Source organism: Salvelinus alpinus, chromosome 7 (genome assembly GCF_045679555.1).
Source record: "Salvelinus alpinus chromosome 7, SLU_Salpinus.1, whole genome shotgun sequence".
Lineage (NCBI taxonomy): Eukaryota > Metazoa > Chordata > Actinopteri > Salmoniformes > Salmonidae > Salvelinus > Salvelinus alpinus.
In genome coordinates this window covers 20,499,641-20,526,656 of record NC_092092.1, presented here as the reverse complement: position 1 = coordinate 20,526,656, position 27,016 = coordinate 20,499,641, and the positions used below count along the sequence as shown (strand labels likewise).

The window sequence follows — 27,016 nt, the reverse complement described above, 5'->3', positions numbered from 1 at the left end:
ATAATCATTACACGTAATTCATATCTGAGCATACCTCTTGAGCGGTCAACCTTTCACCATATGATTTTCACTGTACCCTGCAATCACACCTGCAACCCTGTACATGTGACTATTAAACACTGTGCGGTTCTTTATTTATTTTTTTTATTTTTAAATTTTATCCCCTTTTCTCCCCAATTTTCGTGGTATCCAATCGCTAGTAATTACTATCTTGTCTCATCGCTACAACTCCCGTACGGGCTCGGGAGAGACGAAGGTCGAAAGTCATGCGTCCTCCGAAGCACAACCCAACCAAGCCGCACTGCTTCTTAACACAGCGCGCCTCCAACCCGGAAGCCAGCCGCACCAATGTGTCGGAGGAAACACCGTGCACCCGCCCCCCTCGGTTAGCGCGCACTGCGCCCGGCCCGCCACAGGAGTCGCTGGAGCGCGATGAGACAAGGATATCCCTACCGGCCAAACCCTCCCTAACCCGGACGACGCTAAGCCAATTGTGCGTCGCCCCACGGACCTCCCGGTCGCGGCCGGCTGCGACAGAGCCTGGGCGCGAACCCAGACTCTGGTGGCGCAGCATAGCACTGCGATGCAGTGCTCTAGACCACTGCGCCACCCGGGAGGCCCGCGGTTCTTTTTTAAAGAAACTAAATATGCTTCTCTGCTAAAAGATTGAAAGGAATGTGAGTCTTATTCAGTACATTTAGCTTTTCTAGTCTACCAACCCAGCAGGCATGCCAGCTGCGATAGTTAGACAAGCTAGCTACTCTAACTTGATTGATAGCCTGAAATAGCTTCTTACTAACTGCACAGAACAGCAACAAAAAAACGCAACATGCAACAATTTTAAAGATTTTACTGAGTTACAGTTCATTTATGGAAATCAGTCAATTGAAATAAAGGCCCTAATCTATGGATTTCACATGACTGGGAATACAGATATGCATCTGTTGGTCACAGATACACTATATATACAAAAGTATGTGGACACCCCTTCAAATTAGTGGATTCTGCTATTTCAGCCACACCCGCTGCTGACAGATGTATAAAATCTTGCACACAGACATGCAATCTCCATAGACAAACATTGGCAGCAGAATGGTCTTGCTGAAGAGCTCAGTGACTTTCAACGTGGCACCGTCATAGGATGCCGCCTTTCCAACAAGTCAGTTAGTCAGCTAGCCCTGCTAGAGCTTCCCCGGTCAACTGTATGTGCTGTTATTGTGAAGTGGAAACGTCTAGGAGCAACAACGGCTCAGCCGCGAAGTGGTAGGCCACACAAACTCACAGAATGGGACCACCAAGTGCTGATTTGCGTAGCACGTAAAATCAACTGTCCTTGGTTGCAGCACTCACTCCTGAGTTCCAAACTGCCTCTGGAAGGAACGTCAGTACAAAAACTGTTCGTCGGGAGCTTTATGAAATGGGCTTCCATGGCCGAGCCACCGCACACAAGCCTAAGATGACCATGCGCAATGCCAAGCATCGGATGGAGTGGTGTAAAGGCCGCCACCATTGGACTCTAGAGCAGTGGAAACGCGTTTTCTGGAGTGATGAATCACGCTTCACAATCTGGCAGTCCGACGGATGAATCTGGGTTTGCCCCACTGCATAGTACCAACTGTAAAGTTTGGTGGAGGAGGAATAATGGTCTGGGGCTGTTTTTCATGGTCCGGGCTAGGCCCCTTAGTTCCAGTGTTGGGAAATCTTAAAGCTACAGCATACAATGACATTCTAGACAATTCTGTGCTTCCAACTTTGTGGAAACAGTTTGGGGAAGGACCAAAGGGAGGTTCATACAGAAATGGTTTGTCGAGATCGGTGTGGAAGAACTTGACTGGCCTGCACAGTGCCCTGACCTCAACCCCATCGAACACCTATGGGATGAATTGGAACACCGACTACGAGCCAGACCTAATCACCCAACATCAGTGCCCGACCTCACTAATGCTCGTGGCTGAATGGAACCAAGTCTCCAAAGCAATGTTCCAACATCTAGTAGAAAGCCTTCACAGAAGAGTGGAGGCTGTTACAGCAGCAAAGAGGGGACCAACTCCATATTAATGCCCATGATTTTGGAATGAGATGTTCGACAAGTAGGTGTCCACATACTTTTGGTCATGTCGTGTACCTTAAAGAAATATTTGGGGTGTGGATCAGAAAACCAGTCAGTATCTGGTATGACCTCCATTTGCCTCATGCAGCACGACATCTCCTTCGCATAAAGTTGATCAGGCTGTTTATTCTGGCCTGTGGAATGTTGTCCCACTCCTCAGCAAGAATGGTAGAGATACTCTGAATGATTGGCTATGAAAAGCCAACTGACATTTGCTCCTGGGGTCCTGACCTGTTGCACCCTCGACAAACACTGTGATTATTATTATTTGACCCTGCTGGTCATCTATGAACATTTGAACATCTTGACCATGTTCTGTTATAATCTCCACCCGGCACAGCCAGAAGAGGACTGGCCACCCCTCATAGTCTGGTTCCTCTCTAGCTTTCTTCCTAGGTTCCGGCCTTTCTAGGGAGTTTTTCCTATGCACCATGCTTCTACACCTGCATTGCTTGCTGTTTCGGGTTTTAGGCTGGGTTTCTGTACAGCACTTTGTAACATCAGCTGATGTAAGAAGGGCTTTAGGAATACATTTCATTGATTGATTTATGTCTGTTGCTGGATATTGGCGGGAACTGGAACACGCTGCCGTACACATCAATCCAGAGCATCGCAAACATGCTAGATGTATCCAGGTCTGGTGAGAACTGGGACATTTTCAGGTTCCAGGAATTGTGTACAGATCCTTGCGACATGGGGCTGTGCATTATCATGTTGAAACATGAGATGACGGCGGCGGAGGAATGGCACGACAATGGGCCTCATGATCTCGTCACGGTATCTCTGTGCATTCAAATTGCCATCGATAAAATGCAATTGTTCTTTGTCCATAATTTATAACCCCACTGCCACACACATAGCCATACACGCTGTCTGCCATCTGCCCGATACAGTTGAAACCGGGATTAATCTGTGAAAAGCACACTTCTCCAGCATGCCAGTGGCCATCGAAGGTGAGCATTTGCCCACTGAAGTCGGTTACGATGCCAAACTGCAGTCAGGTCAAAACCCTGGTGAGGACAACGAGCACGCAGATCAGCTTCCCTGAGATGGTTTCTGACAGTTTGTGCAGAAAGTCTTTGGTTGTGCAAACCCACAGTTTCATCAGCTGTATGGGTGGCTGGTCTCAGACAATCCCTCAGGTGAAGAAACCAGATGTGGAGGTCCTGGGCTGGTGTGGTTACACGTGGTCTGCAGATGTGAAGCAGGTTGGACGTACTGCCAAATTCTCTAAAACGATGTTGGAGGTGGCTTATGGTAGAGAAATTAAATTCTCTGGCAACAGCTCTGAAGGACATTCCTGCAGTCAGCATGCCAATTGCACGCTCCCTAAATCTTGAGAAATCTGTAGCATTGTGTTGTGTGACAAAACTGCACATTTTAGAGTATTACGATGGCGCCCGGAGGGGAGGTCTGCCGTCTTTCCGGCTCTTAACCAACCATGCTATATTGTTTGTTTTTTCGCGTTGTTCGTAACTTGATTTGTACATAATGTTGCTGCTACCATCTCTTATGACTGAAAAGAGCTTCTGGACATCAGAACTGCGATTGCTCACCTCAAACTGGACAAAGAGTTCTTCTTCAATGAGTTGGACGGGAGGGATATACTACTACAGACACCTGACCATGCCTCGATCCCCGGGATTCGCTGGAGAAGGAAACTGAGATTTCGTGTAAAAAGATCAGGGTGCCTTGTGAGGATCAGGTGACGAGTGGCTAATCTGCCTTTGCCTCCAGCTAGCTAATCACTGGAAAATAAATGGGACGAGCTGAAAGCACATATATCTTACCAACGGTACATTAAAAACTGTAATATCTTATGTTTCAACCAAGTCATGGCTGAACGACGACATTAAGAACATACAGCTCGCGGGTTATACACTCCATCGGCAGGACAGAACAGCAGCCTCTGGTAAGACACGAGGTGGGGGCCTATGCATATACAGTTGAAGTCGGAAGTTTACATACACTTATGTTGGAGTCATTAAAACTCGTTTTTCAACCACTCCACAAATTTCTTGTTAACAAACTATAGTTTTGGCAAGTCGGTTAGGACATCTACTTTGTGCATGACACAAGTAATTTTTCCAACAATTGTTTACAGACAGATTATTTCACTTATAATTCACTGTATCACAATTCCAGTGGGTCAGAAGTTAACATACACTAAGTTGACTGTGCCTTTATACAGCTTGGAAAATTCCAGAAAAGAATGTCATGGCTTTAGAAGCTTCTGATAGGCTAATTGACATCATTTGAGTCAATTGGAGGTGTACCTATGGATGTATTTCAAGGCCTACCTTCAAACTCAGTGCCTCTTTGCTTGACATCATGGGAAAATCAAAATAAATCAGCCAAGACCTCAGAAAAACAATTGTAGACCTCCACAAGTCTGGTTCATCCTTGATACAACTTCCAAACGCCTGAAGGTACCACATTCATCTGTACAAACAATCGTGTGCAAGTATAAACACCATGGGACCACGCAGCCGTCATACCACTCAGGAAGGAGACGCGTTCTGTCTCCTGGAGATGAACGTACTTTGGTGCGAAAAGTGCAAATCAATCCCAGAACAGCAGCAAAGGACCTTGCTGGAGGAAATAGGTACAAAAGTATCTATATCCACAGTAAAACAAGTCCTATATCGACATAACCTGAAAGGCCGCTCAGCAAGGAAGAAGCCACTGCTCCAAAACCGCCATAAAAAAGCCAGACTACGGTTTGCAACTGCACATGGTGACAAAGATCGTACTTTTTGGATAAATGTCCTCTAGTCTGTTGAAACAAAAATATAACTGTTTGGCCATAATGACCATCGTTACGTTTGGAGGAAAAAGGGGGAGGCTTGCAAGCCAAATAACACCATCCCAACCGTGAAGCAGCATCATGTTGTGGGGGTGCTTTGCTGCTGGAGGGACTGGTGCACTTCACAAAATAGATGGCATCATGAGGGAGAAAAATTATGTGGATATATTGAATCTCAAGACATCCGTCAGGAAGTTAAAGCTTGGTCGCAAATGGGTCTTCCAAATGGACAATGACCCCAAGCATACTCCCAAAGTTGTGGCAAAATGGCTTAAGGACAACAAAGTCAAGTTATTGGAGTGGCCATCACAAACACCTGACCTCAATCCCACAGAAAATTGGTGGGCAGAACTGAAAAAGCGTGTGCGAGCAAGGAGGCCTTCAAACCTGACTCAGTTACACCAGCTCTGTCAGGAGGAATGGGCCAAAATTCACCTAACTTATTGTGGGAAGCTTGTGGAAGGCTACCCGAAACGTTTGACCCAAGTTAAACAATTTAAAGGCAATGCTACCAAATACTAATTGAGTGCATGTAAACTTCTGACCCACTGGGAATGTGATCAAATAAATAAAAAGTGAAATAAATCATTCTCTCTACTATTATTCTGACATTTCACATTCTTAAAATAAAGTGGTGATCCTAACTGACCTAAGAAAGGGCATTTTTACTAGGATTAAATGTCAGGAATTGTGAGTTTAAACTGAGTTTAAATGTATTTGGCTAAGGTGTATGTAAACTTCCGACTTCAACTGTATGTGAAGAACAGCTGGTCCACGATATCTAAGGAAATCTCAAGGTTTTGCTCACCTGAGGTAGAGTATGTCATGATAAGCTGTAGACCACACTATCTACCTAGAGAGTTTTCATCTGTATTTTTCGAAGCTGTCTACATACCACCACAGACCGATGCTGGCACTAAAACTGCACTCAATGAGCTGTATACCGCCATAAGCAAACAGGAAGACGCTCATCCAGAGCTGGCACTCCTAGTGGCAGGGGACTTTAATGCAGGGAAACTTAAATCAGTTTTACCTAATTTCTATCAGCATGTTAAATGTGCAACCAGAGGGGGAAAAAATCTAGACCACCTTTACTCCACACACAGAGACCCATACAAAGCTCTCCCTCGCCCTCCATTTGGCAAATCTGGCCATAAATCTATCCGCCTGATTCCTGCTTACAAGCCAAAATTAAAGCAGGAAGCACCAGTGACTCGGTCTATAAAAAAGTGGTCAGATGAAGCAGATGCTAAACTACAGGACTGCTTTGCTAGCACAGACTGGAATATGTTCCAGGATTCTTCCGATGGCATTGAGGAGTACACCACATCAGTCACTGGCTTTATCAATAAGTGCATCGAGGACGTCGTCCCCACAGTGACTACGTATATACCCCAACCAGAAGCCATGGATTACAGGCAACATTCGCACTGAGCTAAAGGGTAGAGCTGCCGCTTTCAAGGAGTGGGACTAACCCGGAAGCTTAGAAGAAATCCCGCTATGCCCTACGACGAACCATCAAACAGGCAAAGCGCCAATACAGGACTAAGATCGAATCGTACTTCACCTTCTCCGACGCTCATCGGATGTGGCAGGGCTTGTAAGCTATTACAGACTACAAAGGGAAGCACAGCCGAGAGCTGCCCAGTGACACGAGCATACCAGACGAGCTAAATAACTTCTATGCTCGCTTCAAGGCAAGTACCCCTTCAACATGCATGAGAGCGTTAGCTGTTCCGGACGACTGAGTGATCACGCTCTCCGCAGCCAATGTGAATAAGACCTTCAAACAGGTCAACATTCACAAGGCCGCAGGGCCAGATGGATTACCAGGACGTGTACTCCGAGCATGCGCTGACCAACTGGCAAGTGTCTTCACTGACATTTTCAACCTCTCCCTGTCTGAGTCTGTAATACCAACATGTTTCAAGCAGACCACCTGTGGCCAAAAACACTAAGGTAACCTGCCTAAATGATTACCGACACGTAGCACTCACGTCTGTAGCCATGAAATGCTTTGACAGGCTGGTCATGGCTCACATCAACACCATTATCCCAGAAACCCTAGACCAGTAGTTCCCAAATTTTTTGTAGTCCCATACCCCTTCAAACATTCAACCTCCAGCTGCGTACCCCCTCTAGCACCAGGGTCAGCACACTCTCAGATGTAGTTTTTTTGCCATCATTGTAAGCCTGCCACACACACACAATATACAATACATTTATTAAACATAAGAATGAGTGTGAGTTTTTGTCACAACCCGGCTCATGGGAAATGACAAAGAGCTCTTATAGGACCAGGGCACAAATATTAATATAATAATAATCAATCATTTTGCTCTTTATTTAGTCATCTTACATAAAAAACGTTATTTGTTCACTGAAAACTGTGAATATCTCACCACAGGTTAATGAGAAGGGTGTCCTTGAAAGGATGCAAATAACTTTGCAATGTTGGGTGGTGTTGGAGAGAGTCTCAGACTTAAATAATTTTCCACACAGTCTGTGCCTGTATTAGTTTTCATGCTAGTGAGGGCTGAGAATCCACTCTCACATAGGTACGTGGTTGCAAAGGGAATCAGTGTCTTAACAGCGCGATTTGCCAAGGCAGGATACTCTGAGCGCAGCACTATCCAGAAATCTGGAAGTGGCTTTTGATTAAATAAAATTTTCACAGAACCGCTTGTTGCAATTTCGATGAGGGTCTCTTGTTCAGATATCGGTAAGTAGACTGGAGGCAGGGCACAAAAGGGATAACAAATCCAGTTGTTTGTGTCATCTGTTTCGGGAAAGTACCTGCATAATTGAATAGCCAACTCACTAAGGTGCTTCGCTATATCACATTTGAAATTGTCCGTAAGCTTGAGTTTATTTGCACACAACAAACCATACAATGATGGAAAGACCTGTGTGTTGTCCTTGTTAATCGAGACAGAGAAGAGCTCCAACTTCTTAATCATATCCTCAATTTTGTCCCACACATTGAATATAGTTGTGGAGAGTCCCTGTAATCCTAGATTCAGATCATTCCGGCGAGAAAAAACATCACCCAGATAGGCCAGTCGTGTGAGAAACTTGTCATCATGCAAGCGGTCAGACAAGTGAAAATTATGGTCAGTAAAGAAAACTTTAAGCTCGTCTCTCAATTTAAAAAAACGTGTCAATACTTTCCCCCTTGATAACCAGCGCATTTCTGTATGTTGTAAAAGCGTTACATGGTCGCTGCCCATATCATTGCATAGTGCAGAAAATACACGAGAGTTCAGGGGCCTTGCTTTAACAAAGTTAACCATTTCCACTGTAGTGTCCAAAACGTCTTTCAAGCTGTCATGCATTCCTTTGGCAGCAAGAGCCTCTCGGAAGATGCTGCAGTGTACCCAAGTGGAGTCGGGAGCAACTGCTTGCACGCGCGTGACCACTACACTATGTCTCCCTGTCATGGCTTTTGCGCCATCAGTACGAATACCAACATGAGCAGCAGCTACATTTGGCTACATTTGTGGAATTACCGCGAAAGAGAACGGTTAATGTGATTGGATGTTAATTACCTGTATTTGACATTGTGTTGTTATTTTGCTGAACACTAACTAGATGGCTTAATTTTATTTTTGGCAGTGAAACGAGGCTACTCAGGCGAGAGAAAAAACTCACCCAAATGTATAGCCCTGTTGGAAAATATAAATAAACTGCTTGGAAATGTGAAGAAAAAAAAGTTAAAAAAAAAAACGTGTTATTTTTATTTAAAAATGTAAAATGTAAATCACATTTTTATTTGGCCTACCCCCAACGGCATTGCGCGTACCCCGGGGGTATTAAGTTTGGGAATACCTGCCCTAGACCCACTCCAATTTGCATACTGCACCAAAAGATCCACAGATGATGCAATCTCTATGCACTCCACAATTCCCTTTCACACCTGGACAAAAGGAACACCTATGTGAGAATGCTATTCATTGACTACAGCTCAGCGTTCAACACCATAGTGCCCTCAAAGCTCATCACTAAGCTAAGGACCCTGGGACTAAACACCTCACTCTGCAACTCGATCCTGGACTTCCTGATGGGCCGCCCCCAGGTGGTAAGTGTAGGTAACAACACATCCGCCACGCTGATCCTCAACACGGGCGCCCCTCAGGGGTGCGTGCTCAGCCCCCTCCTGTACTCCCTGTTCACTCATGACTGCACGGCCAGGCACGACTCCAACACCATCATTAAGTTTGCTGATGACACAACAGCGGAAGGCCTGATCACCGACAACGATGAGACAGCCTATAGGGAGGAGATCAGACCTGGAGACTGAAAAAAGTTGTCATGAGTCCTCAGATCCTCAAAAGGTTTTACAGCTACACCATCGAGAGCATCCTGACCGCAAGGCACTACAGAGGGTAGTGCTTACGGCCCAGTACATCACTGGGGCCAAGCTTCCTGCCATGCAAGACCTCTATACCAGGTGGTGTCAGAAGAAGGCCCTAAAAATTGTCAAGACTCCAGCCACCCTAGTCATAGCCCACCCCCCTCCACCACCCCGCACATTGACTCTGTACCGGTACCCCCTGTATATAGCCCCGCTATTGATATTTACTGCTGCTCTTTAATTATTTGTTATTCTTATCTCTTACTTTTTTTGTTGGTATTTTATTAAAACTGCATTGTTGGTTAAGAGCTTGTAAGTAAGCATTTCACTGTAAGGTCTACATCTGTTGCATTCGGCACATGTGAGAAATACAATTTGATTTGATTTAGCCTTTTATTGTCCCCAACACCTGTGTAATGATCATGCTGTTTAATCAGCTTCTTGATATACCAGGGATGCTTACGAACAGGGATGTAAACAAATTTGTGGAAATTTCGAGAGAAATAAGCTTTATGTGTGTATTGAACATTTCTGAGAATATTTTATTTCAACTCATGAAACCAACACTACATGTTGCGTTCATATTTTTTGGTTAAGTGTAGTTATGAGGTTGGGAGAACCTATCTGGGCTAGCTAAAGCCAACTTCATGAAATTCTTAAGTGGCTAGTAGTACAAAAAAAATATATATAAAAAATTATATATATATTTTTAAACAGGACAAATCTGAAGGGGCACGTGCCCCTGTGCTGCCTATGGGCATGACGCCTCTGAATAGAACAGGCTTGGAAGCTCTAACTATGGCAATTTGACTGGTAAACTCATGGGTCCACTTGCATTGGCTACCTGGTATTGTAATGCAATAATTTCCATGGTTATATGGAGTGTTCTATCAACAAGTAATATAGAATGGTAATTCAAATGATTCTATCTGATGTGGCTCATGCAATGACATGTATTTTTTGCAATGTCAGTTGAGTTGACTCAACAAATCACAGCACAGATTGAAGGGTACACTTCCTGCTTTTAATTCATGGCATGGGTATACTCAAAAGGTCTGCCAGTCCACCCATTATGCCATCATTGACATGAATGGAGACGTCCAATCTATTCATTCTATTTCTATGGTCAGGACCCCTGGGTCTTTTTTTGCAGGGCTGTGCTTCGGAAACATGTTGTTACAGTCTCTTAATAGACATTTAAGTGATGTCAGTCCCCATAAACCCCAGTGTGAAACCTCTGTAAGAGTGGAAACAGAACCATAAAACTGAAGGCAAAAGGATGAACATAAAGTCTGCATCCCAAATGGGCCCTGGTCAAAAGTTGTATACTATGCAGGGAAGAGGGTGGCATTTGATGCGCAGACAACGTCCCTTAATCCCACTTCGCAACCAAAGCTGGAAAATGCCCTTTCCCCTTTTAAAACAAAAATAGTTATTCAGTTATTCAGTTATTCAGTGCTATAGCATGCCTAAGAAAAAAGTGAACGTTTTAAAACAATTATAACATGGATAAGGAAATCTTCAAGGTTTATAATGTGGTTTAACAACATGGGCTACTAAGTACCTCATCCTGTTTCTCTTACATTGTCAAATGTGGGGAATTGAAAGCAGAAACCTAAAGAATGTTATTCCAATGTTCTGAACATTGAATGTAAATGCTGGGTGTAAAACATGTTATTTATCACTAATTTCCTCTCTAAGCGTCATCTCAACAGTTGGAATCATATTGAACAATTAGTTATTTGTTTTTCCAGTCCCGCCCTCAAATGTCACACAATACTGCTAATGGGTACAATACCAGTGTTCTAACAGTAGATTCCTCATCAGATAATGAGAGAGAGTGGTACTGCTCTTCAGTCTACACACACCAAGAAAATCCTTCTTTAGACTATGTCAGTGTGCCAGGACAAATAGACTGTCTGTGTGTGTGTGTGTCAGTGTGCAGCTTGTGTGTACGCTATTTCTGGGTGTGTGTTTGCGTCTGTGAGTGTGTGTGTGTGTGTGTGTGTGTGTGTATGTGTGTGTGTGTGTGTGTGTGTGTGTGTGTGTGTGTGTGTGTGTGTGTGTGTGTGTGTGTGTGTGTGTGTGTGTGTGTGTGTGTGTGTGTGTGTGTGTGTGTGTGTGTGTGCATACACATGAGTGAAAGAGGGTTATGCTTACTGAATATTTTTTTTATACTTTTATTTAACTAGGCAAGTCAGTTAAGAACAAATACTTATTTACAATGACGGCCTACACCGGCCAAACCCGGACGACGCTGGGCCAATTGTGCACCGCCCTATGGGACTCCCAATCACGGCCGGTTGTGATACAGCCTGGATTCGAACCAGGGTGTCTGTAGTGACGACTCAAGTACTGAGATGCAGTGCCTAAAACCGCTGTGCCACTTGGGAGCCCCAGAGGGCGGCGCACAAGATCCCCTCTCCACAAAATAATCAAAACAGAATGTCCCTGAGAGAAAAGCTTTTTGGGTTTTATAGCATACGTATTACAACCATCCAACGTTTGTTTAACATTGTGGAAGAAAAACTAGACTAGACCAATTCTCATAAATCTAATATGTGTCATCCAGAAGTTTTGTATGTATACAACAATAGTGCTAAATAGTGGTTTGAGGAGGGTTAACATTTTCATATAAGCATACATTCTATACTTGAAAACACAGTGACTTAGTTGAGAGACACTTACCTTGGTACCCATCATCATCGATGTCTCCGATTGCAGTGATGCACTCTCCGAAGTGTGCATTGTAGGCATCATCTCCATTTAAGAGTTCAGCCTGCTCCATCACCCCCTGCAAGTAGAGTCAAACGGGAATGGTTATGACGTGACACAACCCATTACTTTAAAGTGGAATGGTTATGACGTGACACAACCCATTACTTTAAAGTGGAATGGTTATGACGTGACACAACCCATTACTTTAAAGTGGAATGGTTATGACGTGACACAACCCATTACTTTAAAGTGGAATGGTTATGACGTGACACAACCCATTACTTTAAAGTGGAATGGTTATGACGTGACACAACCCATTACTTTAAAGTGGAATGGTTATGACGTGACACAACCCATTACTTTAAAGTGGAATGGTTATGACGTGACACAACCCATTACTTTAAAGTGGAATGGTTATGACGTGACACAACCCATTACTTTAAAAGGGGAGCAGTTACGGCATGACACAACCATTTACTTTAAAGTAGAATGGTTATAACTTACTACTAACTCAAATACATCCTGCTTTCTACTATAACAGTTGAGGAACTTTCTCTATCGGTTATAGATGGCTGCTTTCCCCTTTCTTTAGTTACTTGACTTTCATTAACAACTCAAACAACCAAACACACAGTAACAACCCCGAAGACGAGCTAGTTATAAGATCCTAATGATAACTCATAAATAGAACAGGATCAACAACAGACACCAATCTATACAAAGCTAAATAATCCCCACTGTTAAATCAAACATTCTTCGAGGTAATAACATTTTGTTAACCAAAAAGCTGGTCTGACATGGACAGATAAAACACTCTGTATGGAGGTCATAATATACACTCAACTCAGCCACCCCGACCAACCACCCTACTTTCATTTTTGCCTTAAGTACCCATCTGTATTATGTAACCATACCAAACGTGACATATCATACTCATTTGAGTGGATTTACGTTTACATCTAGTCTATGAGACCAAGCTGTATAGGCAGCCATGTTTATATATGGTGGGTTATATACAGGCTGACTGGAGGGCTAGAATATACTGTACATCTCCAATGTTTTTCACAAATCTCATTTAGAGAATTCCTAGTTGGAGGATTCTCTACCTGGTCACTCCCTTCCGAATATCCTACAACTTCTGGAAGATCTGGGACATTTCAGAAAGTTCACAGAATTTTCCAACTCTATTCCCATCCAACCCAGATCCCACTCACATTGCCCTTGCTGAGGTAGACAGAGACCTGTCCCTCGTCCCGTAGCGTGCTGTGCATGGGCGCTCCAACCAGCAGGTCCGACAGGCCGTCCCGGTTCAGGTCAACTGCACACAATGAGGAGCCAAAGTAAGAGCCCATCTGGAAAATAACCAAGCACAGCCACAGAGCCACACAGACAGGTAGCATTGGGTCAGTGAAAATACATAACGCTGTGTTCATCTTGTGTATAATGTAGAAAGATATACATGTATTCTATTCTATTCACACAATTTGGAGCAAAAGTAAGAGCCCATCTGGAAAATAACCAAGCACAGCCAGAGGCACAGAGACAGACACACCACTACAGCCACAGAGCCACACAGACAGACACACCACAGAGCCACACAGACAGACACACCACTACAGCCACAGAGCCACACAGACAGACACACCACTACAGCCACAGAGCCACACACACCACTAGTCAGATCAGTCTTTTCATCGAAACATGATTATTGATGTTGAACTAGTATAATGTATTTGTCATGTGAATTGCCCTCCCTAGCTGTCTGGTTCGTGGCCAGACTAGGGATGTGTCCCAAATGGCACCCCTTTCTCTATATAGTGTACTATTTTTGACCAGAGCCCAATGGGTGCAATTTGGGATGCAAGCCTAGAGCGCTCTAAACACTTTACATAAACCACATAAACAGTGTGGTGCTTCTGAGAAAACCATTAACTAACAGTCTGCCATGCTTCACCTGCACCAGCTACAGTATGTGTACTCTACAACACATGGGGCATGGTTTCCCAGACCCTGATTAAGTCGAGACTCTCCATTGAGCATGATCACTCAAGTGTAGGCCTATGTCATTTCTGATAACAAAGAATACTAACAGATGGTAGAAGTGAACAGTGATCACCACTGACACACTAAAGAAACAACATGTCACTGTCATGTAGTAATGGTTAAACAGCCTAGTAGATAGCTGTGGTCCATATTTCAGACACATACCATTTTCCCTGAGGCTTGAAAGATCTTCACCAAAGACCCACCATCTATTCTGAAAATGTAAACCTGGAGGGAAAGGAGGATACAGTGTTAAAATACAGTGTTAACAAATCAGTGTTAAAATAAAGTGTTAACAAATCAGTGTTAAAATATTCAATACTAAGATATGATACTCCTCCTAAAACAACCAATCAAATCCTGTACATACTTTTCCTCCTCCACTGTGTTGTGGAGCTCCTGCAGCCACATCTATGAAGTTAGGAGAGGAGAAGTGTCCAGCAGTCACAGCATAGCCTAGAGAGAAAGAGAGACAGAAACAGTCAGACTTTACATGAAATAGTGGTTAGTCACAGCATAGCCCAGAGAGAAAGAAACAGTCAGACTTTACATGAAATAGTGGTTAGTCACAGCATAGCCCAGAGAGAAAGAAACAGTCAGACTTTACATGAAATAGTGGTTAGTCACAGCATAGCCCAGAGAGAAAGAAACAGTCAGACTTTACATGAAATAGTGGTTAGTCACAGCATAGCCCAGAGAGAAAGAAACAGTCAGACTTTACATGAAATAGTGGTTAGTCACAGCATAGCCCAGAGAGAAAGAAACAGTCAGACTTTACATGAAATAGTGGTTAGTCACAGCATAGCCCAGAGAGAAAGAAACAGTCAGACTTTACATGAAATAGTGGTTAGTCACAGCATAGCCCAGAGAGAAAGAAACAGTCAGACTTTACATGAAATAGTGGTTAGTCACAGCATAGCCCAGAGAGAAAGAAACAGTCAGATTTTACATGAAATAGTGGTTAGTCACAGCATAGCCCAGAGAGAAAGAAACAGTCAGACTTTACATGAAATAGTGGTTAGTCACAGCATAGCCTAGAGAGAAAGAAACAGTCAGACTTTACATGAAATAGTGGTTAGTCACAGCATAGCCCAGAGAGAAAGAAACAGTCAGACTTTACATGAAATAGTGGTTAGTCACAGCATAGCCCAGAGAGAAAGAAACAGTCAGACTTTACATGAAATAGTGGTTAGTCACAGCATAGCCCAGAGAGAAAGAAACAGTCAGACTTTACATGAAATAGTGGTTAGTCACAGCATAGCCCAGAGAGAAAGAAACAGTCAGATTTTACATGAAATAGTGGTTAGTCACAGCATAGCCCAGAGAGAAAGAAACAGTCAGACTTTACATGAAATAGTGGTTAGTCACAGCATAGCCCAGAGAGAAAGAAACAGTCAGACTTTACATGAAATAGTGGTTAGTCACAGCATAGCCCAGAGAGAAAGAAACAGTCAGACTTTACATGAAATAGTGGTTAGTCACAGCATAGCCCAGAGAGAAAGAAACAGTCAGACTTTACATGAAATAGTGGTTAGTCACAGCATAGCCCAGAGAGAAAGAAACAGTCAGACTTTACATGAAATAGTGGTTAGTCACAGCATAGCCCAGAGAGAAAGAAACAGTCAGACTTTACATGAAATAGTGGTTAGTCACAGCATAGCCCAGAGAGAAAGAAACAGTCAGACTTTACATGAAATAGTGGTTAGTCACAGCTTAGCCCAGAGAGAAAGAAACAGTCAGACTTTACATGAAATAGTGGTTAGTCACAGCATAGCCCAGAGAGAAAGAAACAGTCAGACTTTACATGAAATAGTGGTTAGTCACAGCTTAGCCCAGAGAGAAAGAAACAGTCAGACTTTACATGAAATAGTGGTTAGTCACAGCTTAGCCCAGAGAGAAAGAAACAGTCAGACTTTACATGAAATAGTGGTTAGTCACAGCTTAGCCCAGAGAGAAAGAAACAGTCAGACTTTACATGGAATAGTGGTTAGTCACAGCATAGCCCAGAGAGAAAGAAACAGTCAGACTTTACATGAAATAGTGGTTAGTCACAGCATAGCCCAGAGAGAAAGAAACAGTCAGACTTTACATGAAATAGTGGTTAGTCACAGCATAGCCCAGAGAGAAAGAAACAGTCAGACTTTACATGAAATAGTGGTTAGTCACAGCATAGCCCAGAGAGAAAGAAACAGTCAGACTTTACATGAAATAGTGGTTAGTCACAGCATAGCCCAGAGAGAAAGAAACAGTCAGACTTTACATGAAATAGTGGTTAGTCACAGCATAGCCCAGAGAGAAAGAAACAGTCAGATTTTACATGAAATAGTGGTTAGTCACAGCATAGCCCAGAGAGAAAGAAACAGTCAGACTTTACATGAAATAGTGGTTAGTCACAGCATAGCCCAGAGAGAAAGAAACAGTCAGACTTTACATGAAATAGTGGTTAGTCACAGCATAGCCCAGAGAGAAAGAAACAGTCAGACTTTACATGAAATAGTGGTTAGTCACAGCATAGCCCAGAGAGAAAGAAACAGTCAGACTTTACATGAAATAGTGGTTAGTCACAGCATAGCCCAGAGAGAAAGAAACAGTCAGATTTTACATGAAATAGTGGTTAGTCACAGCATAGCCCAGAGAGAAAGAAACAGTCAGACTTTACATGAAATAGTGGTTAGTCACAGCATAGCCTAGAGAGAAAGAAACAGTCAGACTTTACATGAAATAGTGGTTAGTCACAGCATAGCCCAGAGAGAAAGAAACAGTCAGATTTTACATGAAATAGTGGTTAGTCACAGCATAGCCCAGAGAGAAAGAAACAGTCAGATTTTACATGAAATAGTGGTTAGTCACAGCATAGCCCAGAGAGAAAGAAACAGTCAGACTTTACATGAAATAGTGGTTAGTCACAGCATAGCCTAGAGAGAAAGACAGAATCAGTCAGAGTTGCCAATACAATCAAATAAATGAGGTAGTCAGGTAGTCAACTATTTTACTCGTGCTCTTTGAGGGTCTACACCAAGTTAGTGTAGTGTAAAGTGTACTATCATTTAAAAAGGGCTTTGTAAATACATTTGATTGATGATTTATAAATTGATTGGGCTATTTATTTATTAATTAATCAACTGATTGAAAGACCGACTGACCGACAGATTGAGCAATTGCATAAGTGATTAGTCGATTAAATCAATCAAAGGAAACATACCTAGATAGCTGTATCTGTGTGAGTCGACTTCTTCTTTGTTGGGGTTGTAGAAGGTGTTGGAGGTCAGGTTGTAGACCTTGACTGTTCCTGTCCAGTAGTATGATCCTGGAGCTCCCATCACCACCAGCTCCTGAAATTGACCACACACCATACATCTTGCAACATTAGGCTGTGTTTACACAGCCACCCTAAAAACCCAAATCGGAATTTCTTTCTATATCGCCAATCTTTTTTTCCTGACTGTCCACACATAGTTTTACATGTGACCCATATCAGATTTGCGCATTCACACTGATGTAGCCTCTGAAGTAGCACACAGATGCAATGTTCATTTCCTGTCACTGTTCCTTAAAATTTTGGAGTGGTTGTAATGGTAACGGTCATGTGCAATAAAACCACTTCAGAGCTAAAAAATCTGATCTGAGCATCCAGACAGAAGTTGCATATGGAGGATCGGGTTTGGATAAGGATTTAGATCCACATTGGAGGTGGTATTCATCGAAAGTCCAAAAATCTGATTCCATGTGTTTTCTTTTTTTTGCTGTTTATACATTAGGGAACATATCCGATAGACAGTGGTGCAAAGTAATTAAGTAAAAATACTTTAAAGTACTACTTAAGTCATCACTTTACTATTTATATTTTTCACAACTTTTACTTAATAACATTCCTAAAGAAAATGATGTAGTTTTTATCCATACATTTTCCATGACATACAAAAATCCCTGGTCTTTCCTACTGCCTCTGATCTGGCGGACTCACAAAACACAAATGCTTCATTTGTAAATGATATCTGAATTTTGGTGTTCCCCTAAATATAGGTACATTTAAAAAAAAGAAAATTGTGTCACCTGGTTTGCTTAATAGAAGGAATTTGAAATGATTGATACCTTTACCTTTGATAGTTAAGTATATTTGAGCAATTACATTTACTTTTGATACTTAAGTATATTTAAAACCAAATACTTTTAGACTTTTACTCAAGTAGTATTGTACTGTGTGACTTTCACTTTTACTTCATCCATTTTCTATTAAGGTATCTTAACTTTTACTCAAGTATGACAATTGGGTACTTTTTCCACCATTGCCGATAGGTATCAGATATGCAAATAATTGACAAAAGATTTGAATTGGACTGACTGTGTAAACACAGCCTTAGAGATTTATTAGCCTTCTGACTCAGCAAAATAATACATTTACCCAGGGGTGAAAGTAGATAAAATGTATTCCCAGTACGCATAACTGCAGGAAGTATGGGTCCTGAGGACGGTGCAGCACCCGACTGAAAAATCATAATTAAAAAATATATTAATACAACATATATATATATATTTTTTCTCACAAAACTAGTGCACTGGGGCTTTACTAATATTAACAGACCAATATACTGTAGACATCTGTAGTGCAGGAAGATGACATTTTTTTCAGCTTCGGCAAAAAAAGTTAGTTGTATAATTAAGAACAGTATCTTGTAAGATTCAATAGTTGGAATTGTAAGAGTTGTTGCCCTGTCCCTTTCTCTGCGATTGTGCAAAGATGTCATGTCATCAAGGCAAAGGGTGGCTACTTTGAAGAGTCTCAAATATAAAATATATTTTGATTTGTTTAACACTTTTTTTGGTTACTACATGATTCCATATGTGTTATTTCATAGTTTTAATGGCTTCACTATTATTCTACAATGTAGAAAATAGTAAAAATAAAGAAAAACCCTGGAATGAGTCGGTGTGTCCAAACTTTTGACTGGTACTGTATATCAAGCAAGTATTTTTATATTCCACAAGTATTATCAGATTAACTGTTTTGTAGAGATAATTATCAGACTCCAGTTACAAATGCTGATAAACACTCCAATACATTTAGTTGATTTCCCCCCCCACAAAAATAGTGCACTGTGCCTTTACCAATTCCGTATTAGCTGACCAATATAGATGTCTTCAGCGGCAGCAAGATTTTTTTTTTTTGCACCCCCACCCCCAAACTACTTCCCGTGGCTATGCCAGTACGGGACCGTCTATGTGTGCACACACCTTTAAAATGTATTGCCTTTTAATGTGGCATAAACACAACCAGTCCTGATATTTTCATCTGATTGTCAAACAATCACTTGAAAAGGCTCCTTTAAGCCTGGCTGCCTGTGCCATACATACATCCATACAGTGCACTGTGCACCAGCCATTTGATGAATGGAAAGAGACATCTATTAGAAAACACCAAAAAGTGTAATGAATGACATTCTGCGATTTTCAAATAGGACTTTTGACCTGTATTGATCCGTCTACTGCTGTCTGTGCGCGTTTTGGCCACTTATCTCTGCCTTGGCAAAATGTCACTGTTATTTTGGAACCACACCGCATTTTGGAGCGTACTTCCTCAGGTTTCAAGTCCATTTGCTCATTTGTAATTACACTGACATGCGGTAATGATAAATAATAGTGAAATGGCCTACAGCTTTCTTGGGATCTTTGTTTTAATTATTGTGATATAGGCTCATGTTCAGATGTTTTGGTGTACCCACACAATTTATTTTGCCAGTACTCCTGTACTGTACTGGTTACTTTCACCCCTGCATATACCTACAACAGACAGAGCAAATTAAAATCAAATAAGCAAACAACAAAAACATCAGGTCAGTGACTCCAAATTTACCACCCATCTCTCACAGTCGACCTAACAAAAGTTACAAAACATCAAAAAGTCTAACGGAATGACAAGAAATTATCTAGTCGGGAAGTAAAGAAACAAACATCTGGAGTTGATTGGTCAGTCAGTCCTTGATTTGATGGTCAAATCAAGATTCTAGAATTCATATACATCCCGCTTTCACTAGATTCTAGAATGTCAGATACATCCCGCTTTCACTACATTCTAGAATGTCAGATACATCCCGCTTTCACTAGATTCTAGAATGTCTGATACATCCCGCTTTCACTAGATTCTAGAATGTCAGATACATCCCGCTTTCACTAGATTCTAGAATGTCAGATACATCCCGCTTTCACTAGATTCTAGAATGTCAGATGCATCCTGCTGTCACTTCATTTTTAGAATGTCAGAATGTTGTCCTCCTGCTGTCACACATCTGTGAAACACTAGAATACTAAGACATTAGCTACAATTCAGAGACAAAGGTTAAGAACAACAGCTGTCCATTATATCTAACATTCCTCAGATTCTGACATTCTGTATTGAAATGCTGTCCAAGAGTCTGACAGCTCTTCGCTTGTCTGTGTATGGATAGTCTGCGGTGGAAAAAATGTGTTGTTCCTTTGCTCCTTTGTTCAGACGACTCCGTTGTTGAGTCCAACAACCCCCCGACATTCTGGTAACACAACCTTGACATGCAACTTGGATGCTCATCGCTATTCCTATTCTTACATAACTTATTTTCCCATTCCTTATAAATGTTCAGCCGTGCACTATGCAAAGGTCTCATACAGTGTTGATTCCACACAGCCTGGAATCCAAACTAAATCATTTCTCATCTAGACAGTCCAAGTGTCTGTCTATTGGTGTAGTTCCAGACTGAACCTGTGAAGTGAAACAATGAAACTGAGTGATATTCAGGTTGGAGCCAGGCTAAGATTCCCCACAGGCTGCAGTTTGGTTTCCAGGCTAGATACCACACAGTACGGGGTGCAGAGTGAAATGATGGTCTGTGGTCTGAACTGATTTGATGGTAACTTGAAACCTTTTTTAGATTTCTAAATTGCATAACTTTATTTTTTCATTCCTTTTGAAGGTTAACTATGCAAAGTTCTTATATGATCAGGAGCCACAGTAGAATGAAATAATGATCTGAACTGATTTGATAGATGGACTTGGGTTCTGGACACTACTGCTGTTAGGTGATGCTCCTCAAATAGGAAGACTTCTCCTGGCATACAGACAGCTCAGCAATTTGAAAGACAGACCTGGTTTGGGCTTGGAACTGCTACTCTCTGTCAGGTAAGATAATGGTGGTGGTGTTGGTGTTGTTATGTTCCAGTGCCTGATCAGAATAGAACAGAACACTGCTCTTCTCTGGGCACACAGACAGAGACATTCAGACAGCTCAGCAAATAACTCAATAAGTCAAATTACTGATTACACTTGAATGGACTGGCACAACTTTAAACGGTGCACTACCTCTTTGATATGTCCTTATTTCACCTCATCAAAAGCACAGACTAAGTACAAAGAGAATGGCGGTGTACCAAATGGCACCCTATCCCCTATATAGTGCACACATTTTGACCAGAGAGCTATGGGGCTCCCGAGTGGCGCAGCAGTCTAAGGCACTCACTAAAGACCCTGGTTCGATTCCAGGCTGTATCACAACCGGCCGTGATTGGGAGTCCCATAGGGCGGCGCACAATTGGCCCAGTGTCGTTTCTCTTTGCTTATTTGAGCTGTTCTTGCCATAAAATGGATTTGGTCTTTTACCAAATAGGGCTATCTTCTGTATACCACCCCTTGTCACTGCACAACTGATTGGCTCAAACACATTAAGAAGGAAAGAAATTCCACAAATGAACTTTTAACAAGGCACACCTGTTAATTGAAATGCATTCAGGTGACTACCTCATGAAGCTGGTTGAGAGAATGCCAAGAGTGTGCAAAGCTGTCATCAAGGCAAAGGGTGGCTACTTTGAAGCATCTCAAATATAAAATAGATTTTGATTTGTTTAACACTTTTTTGGTTACTACATGATTCCATATGTGTTATTTCATAGTTTTGATGTCTTCACTATTATTCTACAATGTAGAAAATAGTCAAAATAAAGAAAAAGCTTTGAATGAGTAGGTGTTCTAAAACTTTTGACTGGTACTGTAAATTGTCAAATAAATTCAATTATATGTGCATAATTTGCATAAATAGAGTGCCTGCAGAAAGTACTTACACCCCTTGACTTAAAAAAATAATAATTATGTTACAAATTGGAATTCAAATGGATTTGTCATTTTTTTTATCTACACAAATACTCTGTATTGTGAAAGTGGAAGAAACATTCTAAAAATGTTTCAAGATGAATGAAAAATAAAAAACTAATACACAGCCTTATTCTAAAATGGATTAAATAAAACAATTTCCTCTTCAATCTACACACAATACCCCATAATGACAAAGCGAAAACAGGTTTTCTATATCACTCGAAATTGAGCTCAGGTGCATCCTGTTTCCATTGATCATCCTTGAGATGTTTCTACAACTTGATTGGAGTCCACCTGTGGTAAATTACATTTATTGGACATGATTTTGAAAGGCACACACCAGTCTATATAAGGTCCCACAGTTGACAGTGCATGTCAGAGCAAAAACCAAGCCACGAGGTCGCAGAAATTGTCCGCAGAGCTCCGAGACAGGATTGTGTCGAGGCACAGATCTGGGGAAGGGTACCAAAACATTTCTGCAGCATTGAAGGTCACCAAGAACACTGTGGCCTCCATCAGTCTTAAATGGAAGAAGTTTGGAACAACCAAGACTCTTCCTAGGGCTGGCCGCACGACCAAACTGAGCAATCGGAGAAGGGCCTTGGTCAGGGAGGTAACCAAGAACCCATTGGTCACTCTGAAAGAGCTCCAGAGTTCCTCTGTGGAGATGGGAGAACATTCCAGAAGGACAACCATCCCTGCAGCACTCTACCAATCAGGCCTTTATGGTAGAGTGGCCAGACAGAAGCCACTCCTCAGTAAAAGGCACATAACAGCCCACTTGGAGTTTGCTAAAAGGCACCTACAGACTCTCAGACCATGAGAAACAAGATTCTCTGGTCTGATGAAACCAAGATTGAACTCTATGGCCTGAATGCCAAGCATCACGTCTGGAGGAAACCTGGCACCATCCCTACGGTGAGCCATGGTGGCAGTATCATGCTGTGGGGATGTATTTCAGCGGCAGGGACTGGGAGACTAGTCAGGACTGAGGGAAAGATGAACGGAGAAAAGTACAGAGAGATCCTTGATGAAAACCTGCTCCAAAGCGCTCAGGACCTCAGATTGGGGGCGAAGGTTCACCTTCCAACAGGACAACAACCCTTAGCACACAGCCAAGACAAAGCAGGAGTGGCTTCGGGACAAGTCTCTGAATGTCCTTGAGTGGCCCAGCCAGAGCCTGGACTTGAACCCGATGGTACATCTCTGGAGAGACCTGAAAGTAGCTGTGCAGCGACGCTCCCAATCCAACCTGACAGAGCTTGAGAGGATCTGCAGAGAAGAATGGGAGAAACTCCCCAAATACAGGTGTGCCAAGCTTGTAGCATCATAACCAAGAAGACTCGAGGCTGTAATCGCTGCCAAAGGTGCTTCAACAAAGTTGAATAAGGCTGTAACAAAATGTGGAAAAAGTCAAGGGGTCTGTATAGTTTCCGAATGCACTGTAAGTATTCAACCACCTGAGTCAATAAATGTTAGAATCACCTTCAGCAGCGATTACAGAGTCTTTCTGAGTAAGTGTCTGAAAGCTCTGCACATCTGGCTTGTACAATATTTGCCCATTTTAAAACTCTTCAAGCTCTGTCAAGTTGGTTGTTGATCATTGCTAGACAGCCATTTTCAAGTCTTGCCATAGATTTTCAAGCCGATTTAAGTCAAAACTGTAACTAGGCCAGTCAGGATCATTCAATGTCATCTTGCTAAGCAACTCCAGTGTATATTTGGTATTGAGTTTTAGGTTATTGTCCTGTTGAAAGGTGAATTTGTCTCCCGGTGTCTGTTGGAAAGCAGACTGAGGCAAATTTTCCTCTAGGATTTTGCCATCCTTGAAAACATGAAGATTGTACCTTAGTGAAGTGTTGTGTTGGATTTGACCCAAACATAATGCTTCGTATTCAGGACAAAAAGTTAATTTATTTGCCACATTTTTTGCAGTGTTACTTTAGTGCCTTATTGCAAACAGGATGCATGTTTTAGAATATTTTTTATTCTGTAGAGACTTCCTTATTTTCACTCTCTCATTTAGGTTAGTATTGTAGAATAACTCCAATGTTGTTGATCCATCCTCAGTTTTCTCCTATCACAGCCATTAAACTCTGTAACTTTTTAAAAACACCATTGGCCTCATTGTGAAATCCCTGAGCAGTTTCCTTCCTCTCCGGCAACGGAGTTAGAAAGGACACCTGTGTCTTTGTAGTGACTGGGTGTATTGATACACCATCCAAAGTGTAATTAATAACTTCACCATGCTCAAAGGGATATTCAGTGTCTCCTTTTCTTTTACCTATCTACCAATAAGTGCCCTTCTTTGTGAGGCATTGGAAAACCTCTGTGGTTGAATCTGTGCTTGAAAGTCAATACTCGACTGAGGGACTTTACATTTACAGTTGAAGTCGGAAGTTTACATACACTTAGGTTGGCGTCATTAAAACTCATTTTTCAACCACTCCACAAATTTCTTGTTAACAAACTATACATTTGGCAAGTCGGTTAGGACATCTACTTTGTGCATGACACAAGTAATTTTTCCAACAATTGTTTACAGACAGATTATTTAACTTATAATTCACTGTATCACAATTCCAGTGGGTCAGAAGTTTACATACACTAAGTTGACTGTGCCTTTAAACAGCTTGGAAAATTCCAGAAAATGGTGTCATAGCTGTAGTAGCTTCTGATAGGCTACTTGACATCATTTGAGTCAATTTGAGGTGTACCTGTGGATGTATTTCAAGGCCTATCTTCAAACTCAGTGCCTCTTTGCTTGACATCATGGGAAAATCAAAAGAAATCAGCCAAGACCTCAGAAAAACAATTGTAGACCTCCACAAGTCTGGTTCATCCTTGGGAGCAATTTCCAAACGCCTGAAGGTACCATATTCATCTGTACAAACAATAGTGCGCAAGTATAAACACCATGGGACCACGCAGCCGTCATACTGCTCAGGAAGGAGACGCGTTCTGTCTCCTAGAGATGAACGCACTTTGGTGCGAAAATTGCAAATCAATCCCAGAACAGCACCTTGTGAAGATGCTGGAGAAAACAGGTACAAAAGTATCTATATCCACAGTAAAACAAGTCCTATATCGACATAACCTGAAAGGCCCCTCAGCAAAGATAGAACTGTTTGGCCATAATGACCATCGTTACGTTTGGAGGAAAAAGGGGGGTGCTTGCAAGCCGAAGAACACCATCCCAACCGTGAAGCACGGGGGTGGCAGCATTATGTTGTGGGGGTGCTTTGCTGCAGGAGGGACTGGTGCACTTCACAAAATGGTGGCATCATGATGATGGAAAACTATGTGGATATATTGAAGCAACATCTCAAGACATCAGTCAGGAAGTTAAAGCTTGGTCGCAAATGGGTCTTCCAAATGGACAATGACCCCAAGCATACTTCCAAAGTTGTGGCAAAATGGCTTAAGGACAACAAAGTCAAGGTATTGGAGTGGCCATCACAAACACCTGATCTCAATCCCATAGAAAATGTGTGGGCAGAACTGAAAAAGTGTGTGTGAGGAAGGAGGCCTTCAAACCTGACTCAGTTACACCAGCTCTGTCAGGAGGAATGGGTCAAAATTCACCCAACTTATTTTGGGAAGCTTGTGGAAGGCTACCCGAAACGTTTGACCCAAGTTAAACAATGTAAAGGCAATGCTACCAAATACTAATTGAGTGTATGTAAACTTCTGACCCACTGGGAATGTGATGAAATAAATAATTCTCTCTACTATTATTCTGACATTTCACATTCTTAAAATAAAGTGGTGATCCTAACTGACCTAAGACAAGGACATTTTACTTGGATTAAATGTCAGGAATTGTGAAAAACTGAGTTAAAATGTATTTGGCTAAGGTGTATGTAAACTTCCGACTTCAACTGTATGTGTAGGGTACAGAGATGAGGTAGTCATTCAAAAATCATGTTAAACACTATTATTCCACACAGAGTGAGTCCATACAACTTTCTTTTTGACTTGCATATATGAATTAACTTAAAGGCGTAGAACAGGGCTGCAACCACAAAACCTTCCCCTGTCTGCCTGCACTCACCTGTGCTATCTAGACTGCCTCATTGGAGGTCGGTTAAGTCAGCCCCCCGCACCTCTCTGATTCAGAGGGGTCGGGTTAAATACGGAAGACACATTTCAGTTGAATGCATTCAGTTGTACAACTGACTAGGTATCCCCCTTTTCCTTTCATTAATTACTGTTGTTGTCATGTTCTATTGCATAATTCAACTTGTGTGTCAATAGCAGGATACCGTCAGTTAAAAAATCAACGCACTTGGCTCTAGATTACCTCTTTCTATACATACTTTACGTTGTTTGCTAGATCAGAAATAATACCACTATAATCCCAGTGTTCAGTTTCCGAAGTTGCTTTTATATCAGCGCATTTCATTTGTAAACAGCTGTGTCAAATGATTACTTTTTAAAATTCCACAAAATAAAGTTATCTTTCTTCTCTTTCTTGTGATGTAAGTGTCGAGATTTTAAATTCCCGACAAAGCTTTAATGCTCTTATAGCCAATGTATTCCATTGAGCCCATTTCAGCCATTACCGTGGTTTGTTTGACATGTCATTTCAGCCATTACCGTGGTTTGTTTGACAGGTCATTTCAGCCATTACCGTGGTTTGTTTGACAGGTCATTTCAGCCATTACCGTGGTTTGTTTGACAGGTCATTTCAGCCATTACCGTGGTTTGTTTGACAGGTCATTTCAGCCATTACCGTGGTTTGTTTGACAGGTCATTTCAGCCATTACCGTGGTTTGTTTGACAGGTCATTTCAGCCATTACCGTGGTTTGTTTGACAGGTCATTTCAGCCATTACCGTGGTTTGTTTGACAGGTCATTTCAGCCATT

At 42.0% G+C, this 27,016-nt stretch overlaps 1 protein-coding gene across 1 annotated transcript in view; it reads right to left on the bottom strand.

Moving 5' to 3' along the window:
• itga9 (integrin, alpha 9) overlaps nt 1–27,016 on the bottom strand; it is a 134,322-nt gene that overhangs the window by 87,546 nt on the left and 19,760 nt on the right. The window contains exons 6-10 of the mRNA XM_071409365.1: nt 17,234–17,363; nt 14,402–14,487; nt 14,197–14,259; nt 13,203–13,340; nt 11,959–12,064 (exon numbers count right to left, since the gene is read on the bottom strand). Coding sequence (XP_071265466.1) covers nt 11,959–12,064; nt 13,203–13,340; nt 14,197–14,259; nt 14,402–14,487; nt 17,234–17,363 — 523 coding nt within the window. The remainder of the gene's footprint in view (nt 1–11,958; nt 12,065–13,202; nt 13,341–14,196; nt 14,260–14,401; nt 14,488–17,233; nt 17,364–27,016) is intronic.